The 17,811-nt window shown below is 44.4% G+C and overlaps 1 protein-coding gene across 2 annotated transcripts in view; it reads right to left on the bottom strand.

Annotated features, from left to right (window-relative positions):
* Window positions 1-919: 919 nt before the first annotated feature.
* Window positions 920-17,811, bottom strand: part of LOC131479514 (SLAM family member 5-like) — a 57,641-nt gene continuing 40,749 nt past the window's right edge. Inside the window, exons 1-4 of one of the 2 annotated variants that reach the window (XM_058660473.1) lie at window positions 10,402-10,517; window positions 5,837-6,220; window positions 4,139-4,435; window positions 920-1,462 (exon numbers count right to left, since the gene is read on the bottom strand). In XM_058660473.1, the coding sequence (XP_058516456.1) occupies window positions 1,194-1,462; window positions 4,139-4,435; window positions 5,837-6,220; window positions 10,402-10,474 (1,023 nt within the window). In that variant the 5' untranslated portion in view covers window positions 10,475-10,517 and the 3' untranslated portion in view covers window positions 920-1,193. Of the gene's footprint in view, window positions 1,463-4,138; window positions 4,436-5,836; window positions 6,221-10,401; window positions 10,518-17,811 lie in introns of those variants that run through there. The other variant, XM_058660472.1, reaches the window with a different exon arrangement.

Below are 17,811 nucleotides of genomic sequence, written 5' to 3'. Positions count from 1 at the left end.
TGATCAACTGAAGGTTTTCAAGGCCAAGAACCTGCAGGTAGCTGTCATCTTCTGATATTACAATCTCTTCTTCTGAAATATTTCTTGAAGGACATGCCTCATACTGATTTGCAGTGAACACCTTTTATAAGAACCAGGAATACATGCCTCCATAATAACAAGGGCAGGGCCTGGTGGTGTGGCCTAGCGGCTAAAGTCTTCACCTTGAACACACCCGGGATCCCATATGGGCACCGGTTATAATCCCGGCAGCTCCAATTCCCACCCAGCTCCCTCCATAGTGCAGAAAGAGGCTACAAGGACAAAAGGATCCCAAGGAATGGAAGAGGAGCATCCATACATCATTACTCAGGTGGTACTAAGTCCTCGGTCAGTGTGAGGCTGATGTGGGGAAGTTTGCAGTTAGACTCCTGGCCAGGAAGATCACAAGGGTTGATCTTGTCCACACGTTCTTGCCAGGGGAGCCAGCACAAGAGGGAAAGTCTTAACAAGGCAGCTGTGTGGATCCTCATTGACAGGGCAGTTCAAGTATATAAGCAGAGGATGTAACAGGCCAAATGTGCCTGACGAGTTGTAGCCAGCAAGTCAGGGTTAGTCAGAGCAGCACAGCTGAAGCTGGACAACAGTTATGAATGAAGGATCTGCATGTTTCAGCCTGGGGTGCAGGTGCCCCAGAAGGGTCACTTCTGCTTCCTTCACTCAGATGCTCTTCATGCCCCAAACTAGGTTAAGGAATCCAACTGTAGATGATCACGGTAGATTTCTTTCCTTCCAGATGTTGTTCCTCTCCACCCTGGTGACACAAGATCAAGAGTAAGCAGAGAAGCTGAGGGATCAGACAGGCCCAGTGTGACTTGTTCACAGATTGTACCCAATCATCTGGCACCATAAGTGGGCAATTGTACGATTGTAGAATTTATATATATATTCTGTAAAAATAGTAAAGAACACTCAAGACAAGGCACAGAGACCAGGACTTGGGAAATCAAAGAGTAATTTACATGTCACTTATAGAGACATGCAAATGTCCACACCAGGCTGGCCACCACTTACAATTTTATGTTGCCCTTGCCTTCCTGAATCTCTGCTTCATTGACTGTGCATATGATTTCACCATCATAAACCTTGCAGTCTTCCTGCAATCCAATACCTATCATATACAATCTAAATGTTGGTTCTAAGCCTGGGAGAGTCTAATTCTTGAATGACATGGACCCAAGTTCATGGCCACCACCACTATCTTCTCTGTAGGACCCACTACCTGGCAACCAACACAAGTGAAGGAGGAGAAGGAACTGGCCAGGAAAGGGGAAGGACAACCTGCCTGTTCCAGCCTCCTTGTCCTTCCACCAGCGAGCCTTCCAAAAGTAGAGTCCAGCAACCAGGATCAGCAGTGCAACCAGAAGAGCTCCCCGAATTACTTGCACAAGGATAAAAAGGTTCTTTCCATGAGACTTTAGTTCTATAATGCAGAGATTATAAATAATAAATATTAGAATTTAAAATTGATAAGGAAGTAGATGTAACTATTGCCCGAGAAAGACTAGGAGAGAAAGCAGGTGGACAAGTCGGGAGCATCCTGGTTCAGAGCTAAACTGGGAGGAGCATGGAAGATTCTTTCCCAATGACCAAGCTCCTTTTTGAGAAAGCTGAGATCCATAAAGCCTGGTTCTGGCCCTGGAGAAGATCATCACCAGGAAGGCAAGCCTGAGAATCTTGTACTAGCTTTCAGGCAGAAATTGTGGTTGCCAAAAAGTAGGTACATTTGTTTATTTTTTGTTCCTCTTTTAGGTTTAGAGGGACAGTTCACATATGTTAGTTTAACTCCTAGGGTCTCTTACCTAAAGCACATACAGGAGCTAAATCTCCAATCCTGGTCTCAGGGTACAGGTCACTGGTTTATTCAATGAAATGTGTTTGCGAGCAATCATGAACACAAGCTGTGCTTGGAGCAGGAATTCAAATCACGAAAGCACATGACCCCCCCCTTCCCTTAAGGTGCTCCAGTCTATGCAAGAATCAGATACATAAATGGCTTTTTATTATCTCTGGTGAGTTGATCATGATCAGCTCCTTAAAAATGATACCTTAAAAAAATGACACCTTATGGCTGGGAACTCGCATTTACTTTTAACATATTGGTCACTCATTACTATGTCAATTAATTCCATAATGATGTAAATTTTTGCTGATGGTATGTTGGAGCTTTCAATTGACTGGGATGATACTCTGCTGGCTCTGTCTTCAGACCAGAGAGGGTATACCTAAGAAGCCGTTGAACTTGACTGGACAATAAGATGCTGGACTCTATGTTTGGTATACGCTTGCAATGGGGGAATCTCAACTGAACTTGAGCTGTGGTTATGCAACAAGGTGGAGGAATCCACCATGGTGGGAGGGTTTGGGGAGGGGTGGGGAGAACCCAAGTATCTATGTAACTGTGTCACATAATACAATGTAATTAATGAAGTTAAATAATAAATAATTAAAAAAAAAAAGAAGTAATGCAGCCAGGACTCCAATTGCAGATGCAATATGGGATAGTAAGTGGTGGCTCAACCCACTGTGGGGCCTCATTATTGGCCCCAATTTCTATGACTTTAAAAATCAATGCTATGTGCTCACATTAGGAAAAAAATTCAAATATGCAGAATAATACAAATGAAAAATAGAAATTGCTCATATTCCACTTTGCAGTCATTAATATTTTGGTAAATTGTTCTCTAGTTTGTTTTAATAAATCACACAGAAGTGTAACCATGGGGCCAGGAATGAGGCCTTGTGTGTTGTGTTCCATATGAGAGGCTGTGTGAGTCCAAGCTGCTCTCCTTCTGATCCAGCTCCCTGCTAATGGGCCCGGGAAAACAGCAGAAGAGGGCTCAAGCGCTTGGACCCTGCTGCCCACACTGAAGACACAGGTGGAGATCTGGTTTCCTGGCTTGACCCAGCCCTGGCCTCTGAACCCATGTGCAAGTAAACCAGTGAATGGAAGATCTATGTCTCTCCTCCTGCCTCAATAACTCTGTCTTCCAAATAATTAAATAAGTCTTAAATTGTAAAAAAAAAAAAAAAAAAAGACACCTTAAAAACTTAACACAACAGGACACTCTCAGGGTACCTCATCAAGCAATTCATGATGAGTTAAGTGAAGCCAACAACATGGACAGAAGAACATCTGAACACAGAACCCTTCAGGCCCTCACTGGAGCTCACAACAGAGACCACACTGATGAAGCACACAGTGTGGATTATTTCTCAAAAGATGACAGCTTGTGGGCCCAGCAGCGTGGCCTAGCGGCTAAAAGTCCTGGCCTTGAACGCGCCGGGATCCCATATGGGCGCCATCTCTAATCCCGGCAGCTCCCTGCTTCCCATCCAGCTCCCTGCTTGTGGCCTGGGAAAGCAGTCGAGGATGGCCCAAAGCCTCAGGACCCTGCACCCACGTGGGAGACCTAGAAAGAAGTTCCTGGTTCCCATCTTCAGATCGGCACAGCACCAACCATTGCACTCACTTGGGGAGTGAATCATCGGATGGAAGATCTTCCTCTCTGTCTCTCCTCCTTTCTGTACATCTGACTTTGTAATAAAAAAATAAATACATCTTTTAAAAAAATAAAATAAAATACAAAAAAGATGACAGCTTGTGATTGGTCTCCCTATGTGGCAGAAATGTCTAAAATCAGGAGTAATTAGCATGTGATTCCCAGAGTTCTATAATGCTGCAAAAGTAGAAATGGCGATCCTTTTTTAAGATTATTATTATTTTTTATTGGAAAGGATTTTATGCAGAGAGAAAGATCTTCCATCTTCTGTTTCACTTCCAAAGTGGCCACAACGGCCAAAGCTGAGCTGCTCTATAGCCAGCAGCCAGGAGCTTCTTCTCCCACATATTTTCAGGATGCCAATGCTTTGGGCCATCTTCCAGGCTTATCCCGGGTCACAAGCAAGGAGGGGGATGGGAAGTTGGGCATTTGGGTCCTAATCTGGCATACATATTGGACACGGGCAGTTTGGGCAGTCTGCAAGGTGAAAAATTAGTCATAAGGCCTCTGCACCATGCCCAAGAGGGTGATTCTTGATATCGCAGAGAAAAAAGCATGAAACCCTCAGAACCCAGGACCCACTTAGTTACACTCACCTAAGACACAGATATCATCAAGATGTAAGGTGGCACTTTTCTGGTCCACCGGGTTGCTGACCACACAGCTGAGGTTGGCATTGGGCTGACTCATGGGGAGACTCACATCCAGGATCCAGGAGTTGGGGACTGGTCCCACTGTCCCTCCATGCTTCAGCTCCCCATTCAGGCCTGTGCTCTCCCAGGTCACATTCAGGTCCTTGGTGTCTCCTGACACCCTGCACTCCAGGGTGATGTTGCACCAGCCTGACATCAAGGATGGTGATTTGACCAAGATCTGAGGAGCAGGCACTGGCTCTGGGACAGAGGGAGACAGAAGCATGGGATCTCAGCTGTGTGCAATCATCACAAGCCACATATTCTCACCATGACCTCACTGAAGCCCAGACACTGTCCTGTGAGAAATGCAGAAGAGCATCACAGACAAAACACAATTTTCAAATACTAAACATTGAGAAAAACCACAATAGGGACAGCAGCCATTTCACAGCCAGATCTCACCAGAGTGAGCAAGTCCTAAAGCTTTTCCTAGGACAGTGTAGACTAAATTCCATCATCAAGAGCCTATAGTTTCTAGGAGAGTTGGGTCACTCCAACAAGGTGGAAATGCCTGGGGTAAAAGCTTTCATGATGTCTGGGAAAGCACAGCGCTTATGAGGGAAGACAATAGAGCAGCGTTGGAGGCCAGGGAAAGACCCAGTTGCCCCCCATTTGTGGGTGATGCCATGGTGGTGACCAGGGATGACAGATCCAAACTAGTGAAGAATATGCAACTGAGCTTGTAGAAGAGACAAGAAGAGAATAGAGCAAATTCTCTAACTTTTAGAAATCATATGTGATTCAAAGTTGCCATATCAGCTACTATCTCTATGGCAAGAATTTCACAATGTGGAGAGGATTTGAAGGAAAAAATAGGTGAAAACTGGGTTCCTAGGAAATCTTCCAGTGTGAAGTTTCTCCTACAATAACTGAGGATTTAAGAGCTGAGTTTCTAGAATGTGTTGTGAGTGAAGTATGAGATGGGCTGAGGGAAGAAGAGGGGACAGGTAGGCCTTAGGCACATGGAAACTCTACATACGATAGCAGCACAGTGGGCTGAGTGACATCCAAGTCATTATCATCAGAACATGTGAAGAAGCAAGGTTTATGGCAAAGGGAAGTGGAGATAGCAAATGAGGATATTGGAACCATGTTGTAAAGGTTAGTAAAAAGAACATTTCAGAGAATGCAGAGTGAGATCTGACCCACCCTGATAGCTTTATATAAAGAAAAGGACCAAGCCCCAAGTTATGGCAGCAGCCTACAGGACAGCGAGAAAGGCAAGAAAGGGATTCTCCTTCACAGCCCTACAGCAGTCAGGTATAACACAGCTCTGCTGTTTTAAGACACTACTGTAAACAATTTTTAAAATAATAAAAAATTACAGAAATGAAGTAACAATAGTGCTATAAAGAAAATCACTACTGTTTCAAAACCCCAGTTTTCAAATGTTATCTTTTCTTCTCATAAAACACTGAGGTGATTCTCCCCAGTTATGGGTCTCTGCTCTGCTGACTGCTGGTAGCAGCACACTCTGCGATCAGAGACAAGCGCACACTCACAGCACTGACTGGTGAGCTCTGCACAGCAGGCCTAGGACACGTTCCTGGCAAAAGCAGCAGGAGCTGTGCCACAACACAGACAGGGACAGTCACTTACCGTAGACAGAGAGCTGGAAAACCTGATTATATAATGATCCTGATGTGTGTCTGACCTGAGCCTGGTACTGCCCACTGTCCTGAGAGGTCAAATTCTCGATCATAAGGGACGTCATGTTGGGCACTTGAATCCTCCCTTTGAACTTGTCCTGGAGGTCAGACAAGATGGGAGAATCTGGCCCACTCTTGACTCGCACGAGCAATATGCACTCTGACCCAGAACTAAAGAGCCAAGCGATCTCCACCAGCATCTCTTCTGACTTCGGGATCACATGGAACCACACAGAACCCCCTTGCATCCTATTCACAGGAGAGTGGACACCACCAGGATCCACAACTCCAGAGCCTTGAGCTTCAGGACTGTTGGCCAAGGTGCTGCAGATGCCTAGGGAATTGGAAAGAGGAAATGAGAGTATTTTTTCAGCAAGCACAAATGAGAGAAGCAGAATTTTTCTTTTCAATCAAAACCTCTAAGCACTTCCTTCATTGTAGGAAGGGAAGCTTAACTAATGAAATGTAGGCAATTCTGCAATCTATTGCTGGTTCCAAAGGAGTTTACCCTTGAACAGCTGCCATCCCCATGTCACCCTCAGTATCCTTTCCTGCCTCATGACAGTGTGAACTGCATCTCGTCATGGGTGCATATTTCCCAGCACACTGAGTGCATTATTGCAGAAGTCCATTTGTGAAACAACCTCCAGGATACTTCACTCCTCACAGACACACTTAGATAAAATCTCCTTCCTGGAGAACGGCTGCACCAAGGGAGGTGAGAATACAGCAAATATAGCTCCAGAGATGCAAGACTGAGACTTTGTGTCTCCCTTTACCTTCTTTTTCCTTCTGGCTTTGAGGAGCAGCTGCCATGGGATGACCCAGAATGGGTTCCATGTAGGAGGAACTGAATGCAGCCTCGGGCCAACAGCTGGTGATGAACTGACAGATATTCTGTGTTGTGTACTGTCCATAGACACAGCTGTGAGGGTAAACACGGCCACTGGATCTAAGTGCTTACTGAATGTAGGGATCAGAGAAGTACCTTCTCTTTCAATGAGGAAGGAGGGCAGCTAGACTTGCTGAGCAACAAGATTGCAAACCCCTCCTAGAGGGCACTATCCTGATGGATTTTAATTAGTACTTTGGATCAGAATAGAGTCTGTATTTCTCCCTACCTGCAGTTATGAAAAGGAACATTAAGAAAAGGCTAGTGTTTCCTCTAACCAGGTAGGAACTATGTGTGTCTGACTGAGTCTTTTACTAGCTGCCTTGGCTAGACAAGCCTGTGGTAAGCCTTGGTCAACAAACTCTGTTGCAAAGCAAATTTTCACACAGTGAGGGGAGCAATGACATCCTTCAGCAGTGGGGCTGAGGACAAGAGAACCTGAAGCCACTCTCAGACAGAGGCAGAGAAGGAGAGGAGCAGGTGGAGGGACAGGAAAAGGAAGAATCATTCTGCTGTGGAGGAGAGAAAGGGACCAAAGTAAGAACCAGGGACCTCGGGCCCGGCGCCATGGCCTAGCGGCTAAAGTCCTCAGCTTGAACGCCCCAGGATCCCATATGGGCGCCGGTTCTGATCCCATCCAGCTCCACTTCCCATCCAGCTCCCTGCTTGTGGCCTGGGAGAGCAGTCAAGGACGGCCCAATGCATTGGGACCCTGCACCCTCATGGGAGACCTGGAAGAGGTTCCTGGTTCCCGTCTTCGGATCCGCGCGCACCGGCCCGCTGCGGCTCACTTGGGGAGTGAAACATCCGATGGAAGATCTTCCTCTCTGTCTCTCCTCCTCTCTGTATATCTGACTTTGTAATAAAAATAAATCTTAAAAAAAAAAAGGGGGGGCCCGGCGGCGTGGCCTAGAGGCTAAAGTCCTCACCTTGAACGCCCCAGGATCCCATATGGGCGCCGGTTCTGATCCCATCCAGCTCCACTTCCCATCCAGCTCCCTGCTTGTGGCCTGGGAAAGCAGTCGAGGACGGCCCAAAGCTTTGGGACCCTGCACCCACGTGGGAGACCTGGAAGAGGTTCCTGGTTCCTGGCTTCAGATCGGCGCGCACCGGCCCGTTGTGGCTCACTTGGGGAGTGAAACATCGGATGGAAGATCTTCCTCTCTGTCTCTCCTCCTCTCTGTATATCCAGCTTTCCAATAATAATAAAATCTTTAGAAAAAAAAAAAAAAAGAACCAGGGGCCTCAGTTCTCAAGGGGCCCCACACAGGCTCAGCAGCAGTCCATGCAAACATGGGGCACTGAGCTGGTGACCGTGAAGAATGGCCTTACCAGGTTTACCTCTCTACCTAGTATGAGATTTTAGCAGCCTTAGCCAGTATCAGACTCTCGTTTGCAAGAGGAATTAAACAATCTTCTGGAAGACTAAAGTAAAGTACACTCTGCACATTAGAAGGGACGTTGGCTCAGTAACTTCTAATGATTCTTGGTAACACTGCCAAACAGATCAAAACCTAGTCTGAATATACATACACCATGGCAGTAACTTTTCATTTATAATCACAATGAATTCACACTGGCTAGTCCCAAAAGCAGGCTTTATATTTGTGCACACTCACCTCTTACACACTCACTTGACCATTACTTTCTTTAGAACATGACTGTCCACAAACTCTGTATGTGGAAAAAAAAACTATTGGCAAGTTTAAGGAGGACACTCCTGGAAATAGATCAGGAAAACATAGATAAAGGAAAAATGGTTGCTCCCAATTAATCCCTGTAACAAAGACCAAGGGACCCTAAGTGCACATCACCCATGTCAAACACATCTGGTGATTTTCAGGCACAGCTCAGCCCAGCCAGCAGTGTTTCTCCTGAATGCCTCATGGGCTTTATAGGCATTCTTTCCTCACAAGGCAGAGTTAAGAACTCATTTAAATTCTGCATGAGGTTTTAAGGGGCTGATGTAATCACAAGTAGGTAGAGTCACCACCTGATACACAAAATACCACATGAGCAATAGTTTCAGTCCTTGCTCCTCTATTTCCCAAAAAGCTCCCTGTTAGTGTGCCTGGAAAAGGAGTAGAGGATGGCCTAAGTGTATGGCCTTGGCACCCATGTGGAAGGCCCAGAAGAAGCTACTGGTGCCTGGTCTTGGATTGGCCCAGCTACAGCCAAAGCAGCCATTTAAGGATTTAAAAAGACTCTCTCTCTCTCTGTTTTCTTTCAACCTTTCTCCCTTTGTTAAATCTGCCCTGGCAATAAGTAAATTATCTTTAAAAAGAAAAGAAATTTCTGATATAAAGAACATAAACAAAAAGAGCAATGAATCACTCCAGGCTGCTCCAAATAGCTGAGACTAACAGATCCTATGTGTGTACCAAGGTGAATTGATTTGATGGGTGTCATGCACACCTCGTCCCAGCCCAGCAGGAGCTTCTCTTAAATGTTTTGCAGCCTTTGAAGGGGCAGCTCATATCTCGTATATGTCATCAATGTCATATGGACCCCTGGCTGGGACAGACTTCCACTCTGTTCTATTTGGGCTGCACTCCTGGTCCTCTCCACTTTTCACCTGTCCATTTTGTCCACTCCATTTCCATATGATCCCAGAGTCCATTTTCACCATCTCCTATTTCCTTCCCCATTTTCAACACATTCATCAACATGTCAGTGTAGAGCCCTTACCTCTTGGAGGCTACTTCTCCCATTATAAAGTTAAACAGCTCATGGTGTGTAGTGTCGTGAATCTTTTTCACAAGATCCCCTAGTTTCACAAGGAGGAAATTGGAATCTTCTCCCAAAAACTGGTAACTGTTTGTTATGCACCACTGTGCTGCAGTGGGCACAGACCCACTACAGAGTGCTCAGTCTTCCCTCTGCACAGGCCCCTATGTTCTCAGGGTTTTACCTGGCCCGCACAAGACATAGCCTGCTTTGAACTGAGGACCTGTGTCACAGTTGCATTACATGGTGGAGACAGAGTTATTACCAAGGGAAATTAAGGGCACCCCCGTCCTATGCATTGTAATCAAGCAGAAATTTTGCAGCATTTTCAAGTGAAACACACACTGAAGCAGAATAAAAACTGGGTAAGCAGTTATAAGAGAAACCTGAGAACTCCAGGCTACTCCCATACTCCCATCAGCTCATGCTGATGGAAGCAGACCCCCAAATCTTCCACTACCTCCGTGCCAAAGGCACTTCCTCAACTCCCAAATCAGTACAGCTTCAAGAATCAGTACAGCTATCAAGAATCGCTGAGTTCATCCTTGGGAACCCTGCACATGCCTTTTCCCCAAGAATAGGCTTCCTAGTCAGTCCTTGTTCTCTACAATTGATTCCACCTCTGCCTGGCCAGGTAGCACAGGAGGCCCCATAGTCTGAGAAAAAGTCCCCTGTAAAGCCCAGTGCCAGTACCACACCCTACCACCCACAAACACCATCTTCATCCTCCCCATTTCCGTCCACTTCAGGTAGATACACCTGTCAGTTAATACACGGCAGTTTTTTCTTTTTGTTCCCCACACTACCGGTACCAAGAGCAGTACAGGACTCAAGAGGCCCAACAAACTCTGCCCTCCCCACCTCCCTCTCTCCTTTCCAGCAAACCCAGCACTCACTGAGAAGGGGGCTGAGACATGCAAAGAGCCCCAAGGCCCAGCAGAGAACAGGAGCTTCTAAGCAAGGCCCCATGGCTGCTCCTGCCAGCTGTGCATCTGCAGAGGAAGCATCAGAAAGCGAAGAGGCAAGGAAACAGGAAAAGCTATGCTCACAGAGCCCATTTGCTCTTCCGCAACCCAGGGGTGGAGCTCAGCAAGGCAGAGTGACAGACCTTACAGCCATACCCCCGAGATGGAGGCAGAACAAAGGTGAGTGTGCGCTGACCTGAGGCCACACCACATGCTGACCTCTCAGACAAGTCCCTTCCTGTGGACACAGCCAGCGTTGTACACACACACAACACCATCCTATCACTTGCGCTTACCTCCTTCCTGGGCTGACATCCCACCTTACTCTCTATCTTAAAGGGATCTGAATCCTCCCTTGTCCAGCATATCAATACTCTGCATGATATCCACATGTAGTAACGTGATAAACATTTTGCTTACCAGATCAACTATGGAAATATTGTAGTTCTCTGTTCAAAGAATCCATGTGTAGAAGCCTAGTGTCACAACTCATTACCTGCCTCATTCATCTCATTTCACATCGTCAAGTAGGTATTGCATCATCCCACTACGTCACAATAGGACAAGCATAGTACAATATAATACTTAGAGAAAGATATGCCAGCCACAGAATTTTTATGATAATGCATTGCAATACTTGCTTTACTTTGTGTAATTATTTCCAATCCCTTCCTGTGCCTAATTTAGATGTTTTACTTTCTCATATATATACACAGGGAAAATGGAGCATATACCTACATGGGCTTTGACAGTATCTGTAATCCCACACATCCACAACAGAGCCTGAGATGCATCCACTACAGATAAGAGCTCATAATATTTTGAGCTCACGCACTATGAAAATGTCTTCATGTATTTAAACACTGAATTAAACATATCAATACACGCTAAACTTAGTATAAGGGAGGAGAGAAATAATTAAGTAAGGATTACACTGAAGTTTTATTACCAGAACAAATAATAGAGATGACATTTGTTGGAATGGGAAGCTGTGTAGGATGCAGTTTAAGAAGTTGCATCTTAAATCTCAACTGAATTTGAACTATGGTAATGCAACAAGGTGGAGCAATCCACCGTGGGGGGAGGGTTTGGGGAAGGAGGGGGAATCCCAGTGCCTATAAAAATTTGTCACATAATGCAATGTAATTAATAAAAAAAGAAAGAAAGAAACCCTGTACCTCCATGGGAGATCTGTAGGAAGCTCCTGGATCCTGGCTCCTGGATTCAGATCAACTCAGCTCCAGACATTGTGGTCACATAGGGAATGAACCAATTGATAGATCTTTCTCTCTGTTTCTCCTTCTTTCTGTAAATCTAACTTCCCAATAAAAATAAATAACTGTTTAAAAATTTAAAAAAAGAAGTTGCATCTTAAACATGACAACTTGCAGATGTCTGTTACACATCCTATTGGGTAGTTTAAGTAAATCATTGGCTATTCACAATATGGAGTCTAGAGAATGGATCCAAGCCAAAAACTTCAGAAAAAAAGCAGTACAGGAGTTTGCAACCATGGAATGACACACATCTGTATATGCTTATTGATGCCATAATACAGCAACACAAGTTAAGTGCTTGACTATAATACTATAAAAATTTTTATTCTATACTTTTGAAATTTATACTTTTATACTTTTGCTTCAAATATAGTTGGGATAAAATGAAGGGGCCTTAAAGCTACTGTGGCCCTAATGGAGACAATATAGAAAGGCCCAGGTAATGCTGTTGCTAGAATTTATAACATTGGAGCTGTTCTCTTCTTGGACATCAACAATGGCCTTTCCAGGCTGCCTGAGGCCACTCTTTTAGAAGTTCCAAATACCTATCCTGCCTCCATTGTTCCCCTACTCAGGATCCAGAACCCAACTCCTTTGGAAGAGTCAGCACCTCTGCAATGTACCATGTCAGAGCTCAAGTGCTCACCAAGACCCACATCAATGACCCAGATGATTAACGTTGTTCACAGACAAGCAGGTCCTCTGTGGGGAGGCATCTGGAGTCACAGCAACACCAGAGCAAGAGCCTTCAACATGCAGGCATGAGGGTCTTGAGAAGGTAGATAAGGAATGGCAGGAGGGAGAGATAGGCCTGGGCAGCTTGAGGAACTGTGGCCGCCAGCTCCAGTTAAGACAGACCAGGACAGCTGGGCTTGGACAAGACCCAGAAAAAGGCAGGGTCTACAGGCTTCAGGCTCAAAGTGCAAACCTCAGCAGTGCTGAAATCTGCTTCTGATTATTGGATGTTCCTCACAGTACATCCTGGGTTATGGACGTTGCTATGTACAGTAAGCTTGGGCTCCTTGTGTTGATCTCCATCATGGGAATGCAAGACAGAAAATAAGTGCAGCAGTGGAGGGACAGAGAGGCCTCAAGTGACCTGCACAGAAAAAAAAAATAGCAATCGATATGACTGTAAGTTTCCCCCCAAAGAACTGGGCAGCAATTGTGAAGTCTCTTAGTTAAAACTGCTGGTAATGCATAACTATGAAAAAAGGTGGTTATATCAAAACCAGATGACTAGGAAGCCCAGAACTAATCCTTCAGAGACAAATTGTTCTCACCTCATTCTTGCCTTCCTGAATCTCCTGCTTCATCGGCTGTGCACAGTGGATGCCACCATCATCAACTCCTTGTGCAAGTCTGCATGTTACACAAAGATTAATAGTTGGCTCTATTCCTGGGAGACTGTGAACCCCAAGATTATGTTCACCCATACCATATCCTCTGCTGGGCCTGCTGCTTGTTAACACAATTCAGTTGTGGGAACCTCAGAGAGTGCAGGGAACTATCATAACACAAGAAAAGTAGGGCAACCTTCCTCGTGCAATGCCTTCTTCTTCTCTTGATTTTGACATGTCTGCCAAAGGAGTAGTCCAGTTATCAGGATCAGCAGCACAACCAGAATACCCTCCAGAAGCATTCTATGAAACTAGCAATGATCTGGCAGTGCAAGTCTGTTTGAGTCGCACAGAATGAATAAGGAAAGGTTGAAGCAGGAGAGAAGCTGAGGTAACCATTGCACAGAGCATACTAAAGAGCAAGCAGGCAGAAACGTTGGAAGGAGCCTAGTTCAGTGGCTGACATGGGAGGAGCATGGAAGAACCATTCATTAGTCATCAAGTTCCTGCTTGATGTTAGGGTAGCTGAGCACTGAAATCAAAGCTCAAAGACAAATATGTGGAGTTAGCAAGAAATACGACTTGGATCACAGTCACTTGGTCCTCATAATGGATGAGTAGGGAGGCTGTCTTCCTTATTTACACAGAAATCATTGCAAGCTTCTGCACAGACATTTGATTGTTCTAATTTTTACTTCATGGTTAAGAAGGTGTTTTCTTTTTTTTTTTTTTTCTTTTTTTGGTTTTTTTTTTATTATTTAACTTCATTAATTACATTGTATTATGTGACACAGTTACATAGATACTTGGGTTCTCCCACCCCTCCCCAAACCCTCCCACCATGGTGGATTCCTCCACCTTGTTGCATAACCACAGCTCAAGTTCAGTTGAGATTCCCCCATTGCAAGCATACACCAAACATAGAGTCCAGCATCTTATTGTCCAGTCAAGTTCAACGGCTTCTTAGGTATACCCTCTCTGGTCTGAAGACAGAGCTAGCAGAGTATTATCCCAGTCAATTGAAAGCTCCATCATACCATCAGCAAAAATTTACATCATTATGGAATTAATTGACATAGTAATGAGTAACCAACATGTTGAAAGTAAATACGAGTTCCCAGCCACCTTCTGTGACCACCTCACCTATATTTCAATTTAGTTTATACACAACATATAACATTCAAAACATAACATGTTATACATAACATCGTGTCATCTTAAATTAAGGCAAACATGTGGTATTTAACCTTTTGGGATTGGCTCATTTCCCTTAGCATTATGGTTTCCAGTTTGGCCCATTTGGCCACAAAGAACTGCATTTTGTTTTGTTTAATAACTGAGTAGTATTCCATGGAGTAGATGAACCATAGCTTTCTTATCCAATCCTCTGTTGATGGGCATTTTGGTTGCTTCCATGTTTTTGCAATTACTGATTGTGCTGCTATGAGCATAGGAGTGCATGTTGGTTTCTCATAAAACAAGTGTTCTGGATATATTCCTAGGAGTGCTATTGCTGGATCATACGGTATGTTGAATTTGAGTTGTTTGAATATTCTCCATACTGATTTCCATAGAGGCTGTACCAGCCTGCAGCTCCACCAGCAGTGGAGTAGGGATCCCTTTTCCCCGCAACCTCGCCAACAAGTGTTGTTGATGCTTTTATTCATGTGGGCCAGTCTTACTGGCGTTAGGTGGTACCTCATTGATGTTTTAATTTGGATTTCCCTTATTGCCAGGGAACTTGAGCATTTTTTCATATGTTTATTTGCCATTTGGGTTTGTTCCTTTGTGAAGTGTTTGCCCATTTCCCGTGCCCATTTCTTGAGTGGCTTGTTTGTTTTGACATTTTGGTTGTTTTGTAGCTCTTTGTATATTCTGGAGATCAGCCCTCTATCACCTATGTCGTGTGCGAAGATCTTCTCCCATACCGTGGCTGCTTTTTTACTTTGTTGATTGTTTCCTTTGCTGTGCAGAAGCTTCTTAGTTTGATGAGGTCCCATTTGTTTATTTTGGTCTCGATTTCTACTGCATTTGGAGTCTTTTTTAGGAAGTGAGGGCCTACCCCTAAGTGTTCCAGTGTGTTTCCAACATTTTCTTCCAAAAGTTTGAAGGTTTCTGGATGTAGGTTTAGATCTGTTATCCATTTAGATCTGATCTTAGTGTATGGTGAGAGATGTGGATCTATTTTTTTGTTTCTGCAGGCTATTAACCAGTTGTCCCAACAGCATTTATTGAACAGACAAGAAGGTGTTTTCAAAAATAATTCTGAAAAATACAATGATCATTTCACTTCAAAGCAAGCCATTATTTATTCTGGGCTGTAGCCAGGAAATCTTCAGCCAGCAACACATGCAGTTACATCTTACTCAGTAATACACTCCTACTACATTTCTATTTCTACAACTTATCTATCATTTAATGAGAGAAATATGCCATAAAGGAAAAAATTTTAACCATTAAATCCCACTACAACTACAGGCTTTACAACTGCATAAACAATCAAACAATAATTATGTTTCTATAATATTAATATAAGCATCCTTTAATTCCTCTAGCCAAAGGGTCTTGAAAGGGGTTGAAACAGATACATTTTCTATGCTCAAAAGAAATTGCAAAGACAGCTAGCCCTTAGGGTTATAGTAACTATATTTATTACCATGACAGTTTTGGCTTATATTCCCATTATTTTCATCAATTTTTAGGGAACTTATCAATTCATCTCCAAAAAGGCATGCTACTTACCTGGGCCAGGTTCTGAGGCAATAATTAGGTACACCATAAGCTGTTCAGAAATGGCATGGGCTCAGTTGTACTCCTGTGTGCATTAAATCTCATAAGTTGTTAAAGATCCACTCACCAAGACATTATCAATAACATTAATTCCTAAGCCCACATCAGTTGCAGAAACCATCTCACAATGGCAAACAACAATGCCTCAAAGGATTTCAGAATTTTTTAAGGGGTAGGTGAGTGTCCATGAAAAGGGGGTGAAACTATGTTGAAGTGGTTGAAGAGACATCTGCCAGGCCTAGCCATACAGCTCAAAGCTCACAGCTTTGCCAACAGGGGAATTGTTTTCTTTACACCTTTGTGTCATTCACCCTGTCTGCACAGCTCCCAGCAGAAGGGGCCTAGTCCAGTAGCTGGAATGAGAGGAGCATTGAAGGGTCATTCACCAATTACCAAGTTCCTGCTTGATATCAGGGGACAATGAATCAACTTCCAAACAGAGACTGGGGCCACAGCCAAGGTAGATTTGTTTATTTCTTTGTTTTGGGAGACAGAAAATTCCCATGCATTTGTTTACTCCCCATAGACCCAGAGGCCTGGGAAAAGCCAGGATCTAAGAACTCAATCCAGCTCTCCCTTGTGGATAACAGGAACATGATTCTTGAGTTGTCTTCTGTAGTCTTCAATGGCAAAAGATGGAATCAGGAGCCCAGAGCCAGGAATTAATTCAGGAACTGGGATATGGGAAGCAGGTATTATAATCAGCCTCATATCCACCAGGCCAAATGCCCACCTCCGTTGTAACCTTTGCACTGCTATAACCCAGTGCACTCATAAGAGACACTGGGAAAACTGAATCATGAAAGAAGAGAGGAGGGTTCCCAAGTATTCAAAATGTGGCAGTCTGGTTATGAGGATCGCCACATTCAGAGAACAGCTGTGTGTATCAGAAAGCCAGAGCTGGGATTTCTCAACAGAAAATGGACAAAGGAGCAGGAAGGTGTGAAGGTGCCGAAGAAAGAAGAAATTTTAAATACAGAGACTCTTGTGGTCCTGATAAGTGCTTAACATCAGCTAAGACACCAGGATGGACATGGGAAGAGGACATAAAAGGGACCCTGATCTATCAAATCCCTCCAGCAGCTTTGAGATTAAAGGTTAGAAAGCATGCAGTTCTGCTTGGTGTGCATAAGGGCTAGGTCTGTGGCAGGCTGGGTTGATCTAGGCCACATTTCCCATAGGACATGGGATTTGAGATGGAACTGATCAGATAACTACAATCACAAATGTGTATTAGCTGATCCTGGTGACAAACTGAATCAGATCCTGTAGTGACTGCCACAGGCAAGAGTCAGATCTGTGGTCACCCCAGGTGAGGTTTCTTGGGGACTCCCCAACTAGGCCAATGGACTCAAAACTCCAGCCACACAGGGGATTATAGGATAGTAGGATTTATGGTTGACCTTGGAATGTATACTTTGGAACTGGGCCTCCTGGATTACTGATACCTGTGCAATGGACAGCATACCTAGGTGCATATGGGAGACAAGAGGGCCAGCTCATTTAGGCTTGCAGAGGACATCGAGTACCATGTGAGAAGATGGAGAACAGAATGGGCTAGAGAACTCTCCTGGCTGAGCTTTGCCATCAAGTGTCTGGATCAGTGGATAAGCTAGAGTGGACTCTGTCAGCCAATGGACTGTGGAAGGATCTTCTCAACCTTGAAGCAATGAAACCAACAGTCTCTCAGAACTATCAAAAACCATTCAAGCAACAATCACAGAACATTCCTCACCACATCAGGGCTTTGTAAATGACATCACGTAGGATTCCCCCATCCATGGGTACTGGCAGCTGGGAGATGCCCCTTCCCATCTTCTCCCCTCTGTGATACAGAAATTGAGGGAAAAAAATTAGAAGTATTTGTACCACCTGTATTCCCCATGTCTCGACCATCCTACCCTGATTGGTGGTCTCCATGGTGTGAATCATTG

The sequence above is a fragment of the Ochotona princeps genome, chromosome 2, assembly GCF_030435755.1.
Source record: "Ochotona princeps isolate mOchPri1 chromosome 2, mOchPri1.hap1, whole genome shotgun sequence".
Lineage (NCBI taxonomy): Eukaryota > Metazoa > Chordata > Mammalia > Lagomorpha > Ochotonidae > Ochotona > Ochotona princeps.
The sequence above is the reverse complement of the archived record's forward strand: the minus strand, read 5'-3'. Positions and strand labels throughout refer to the sequence as shown.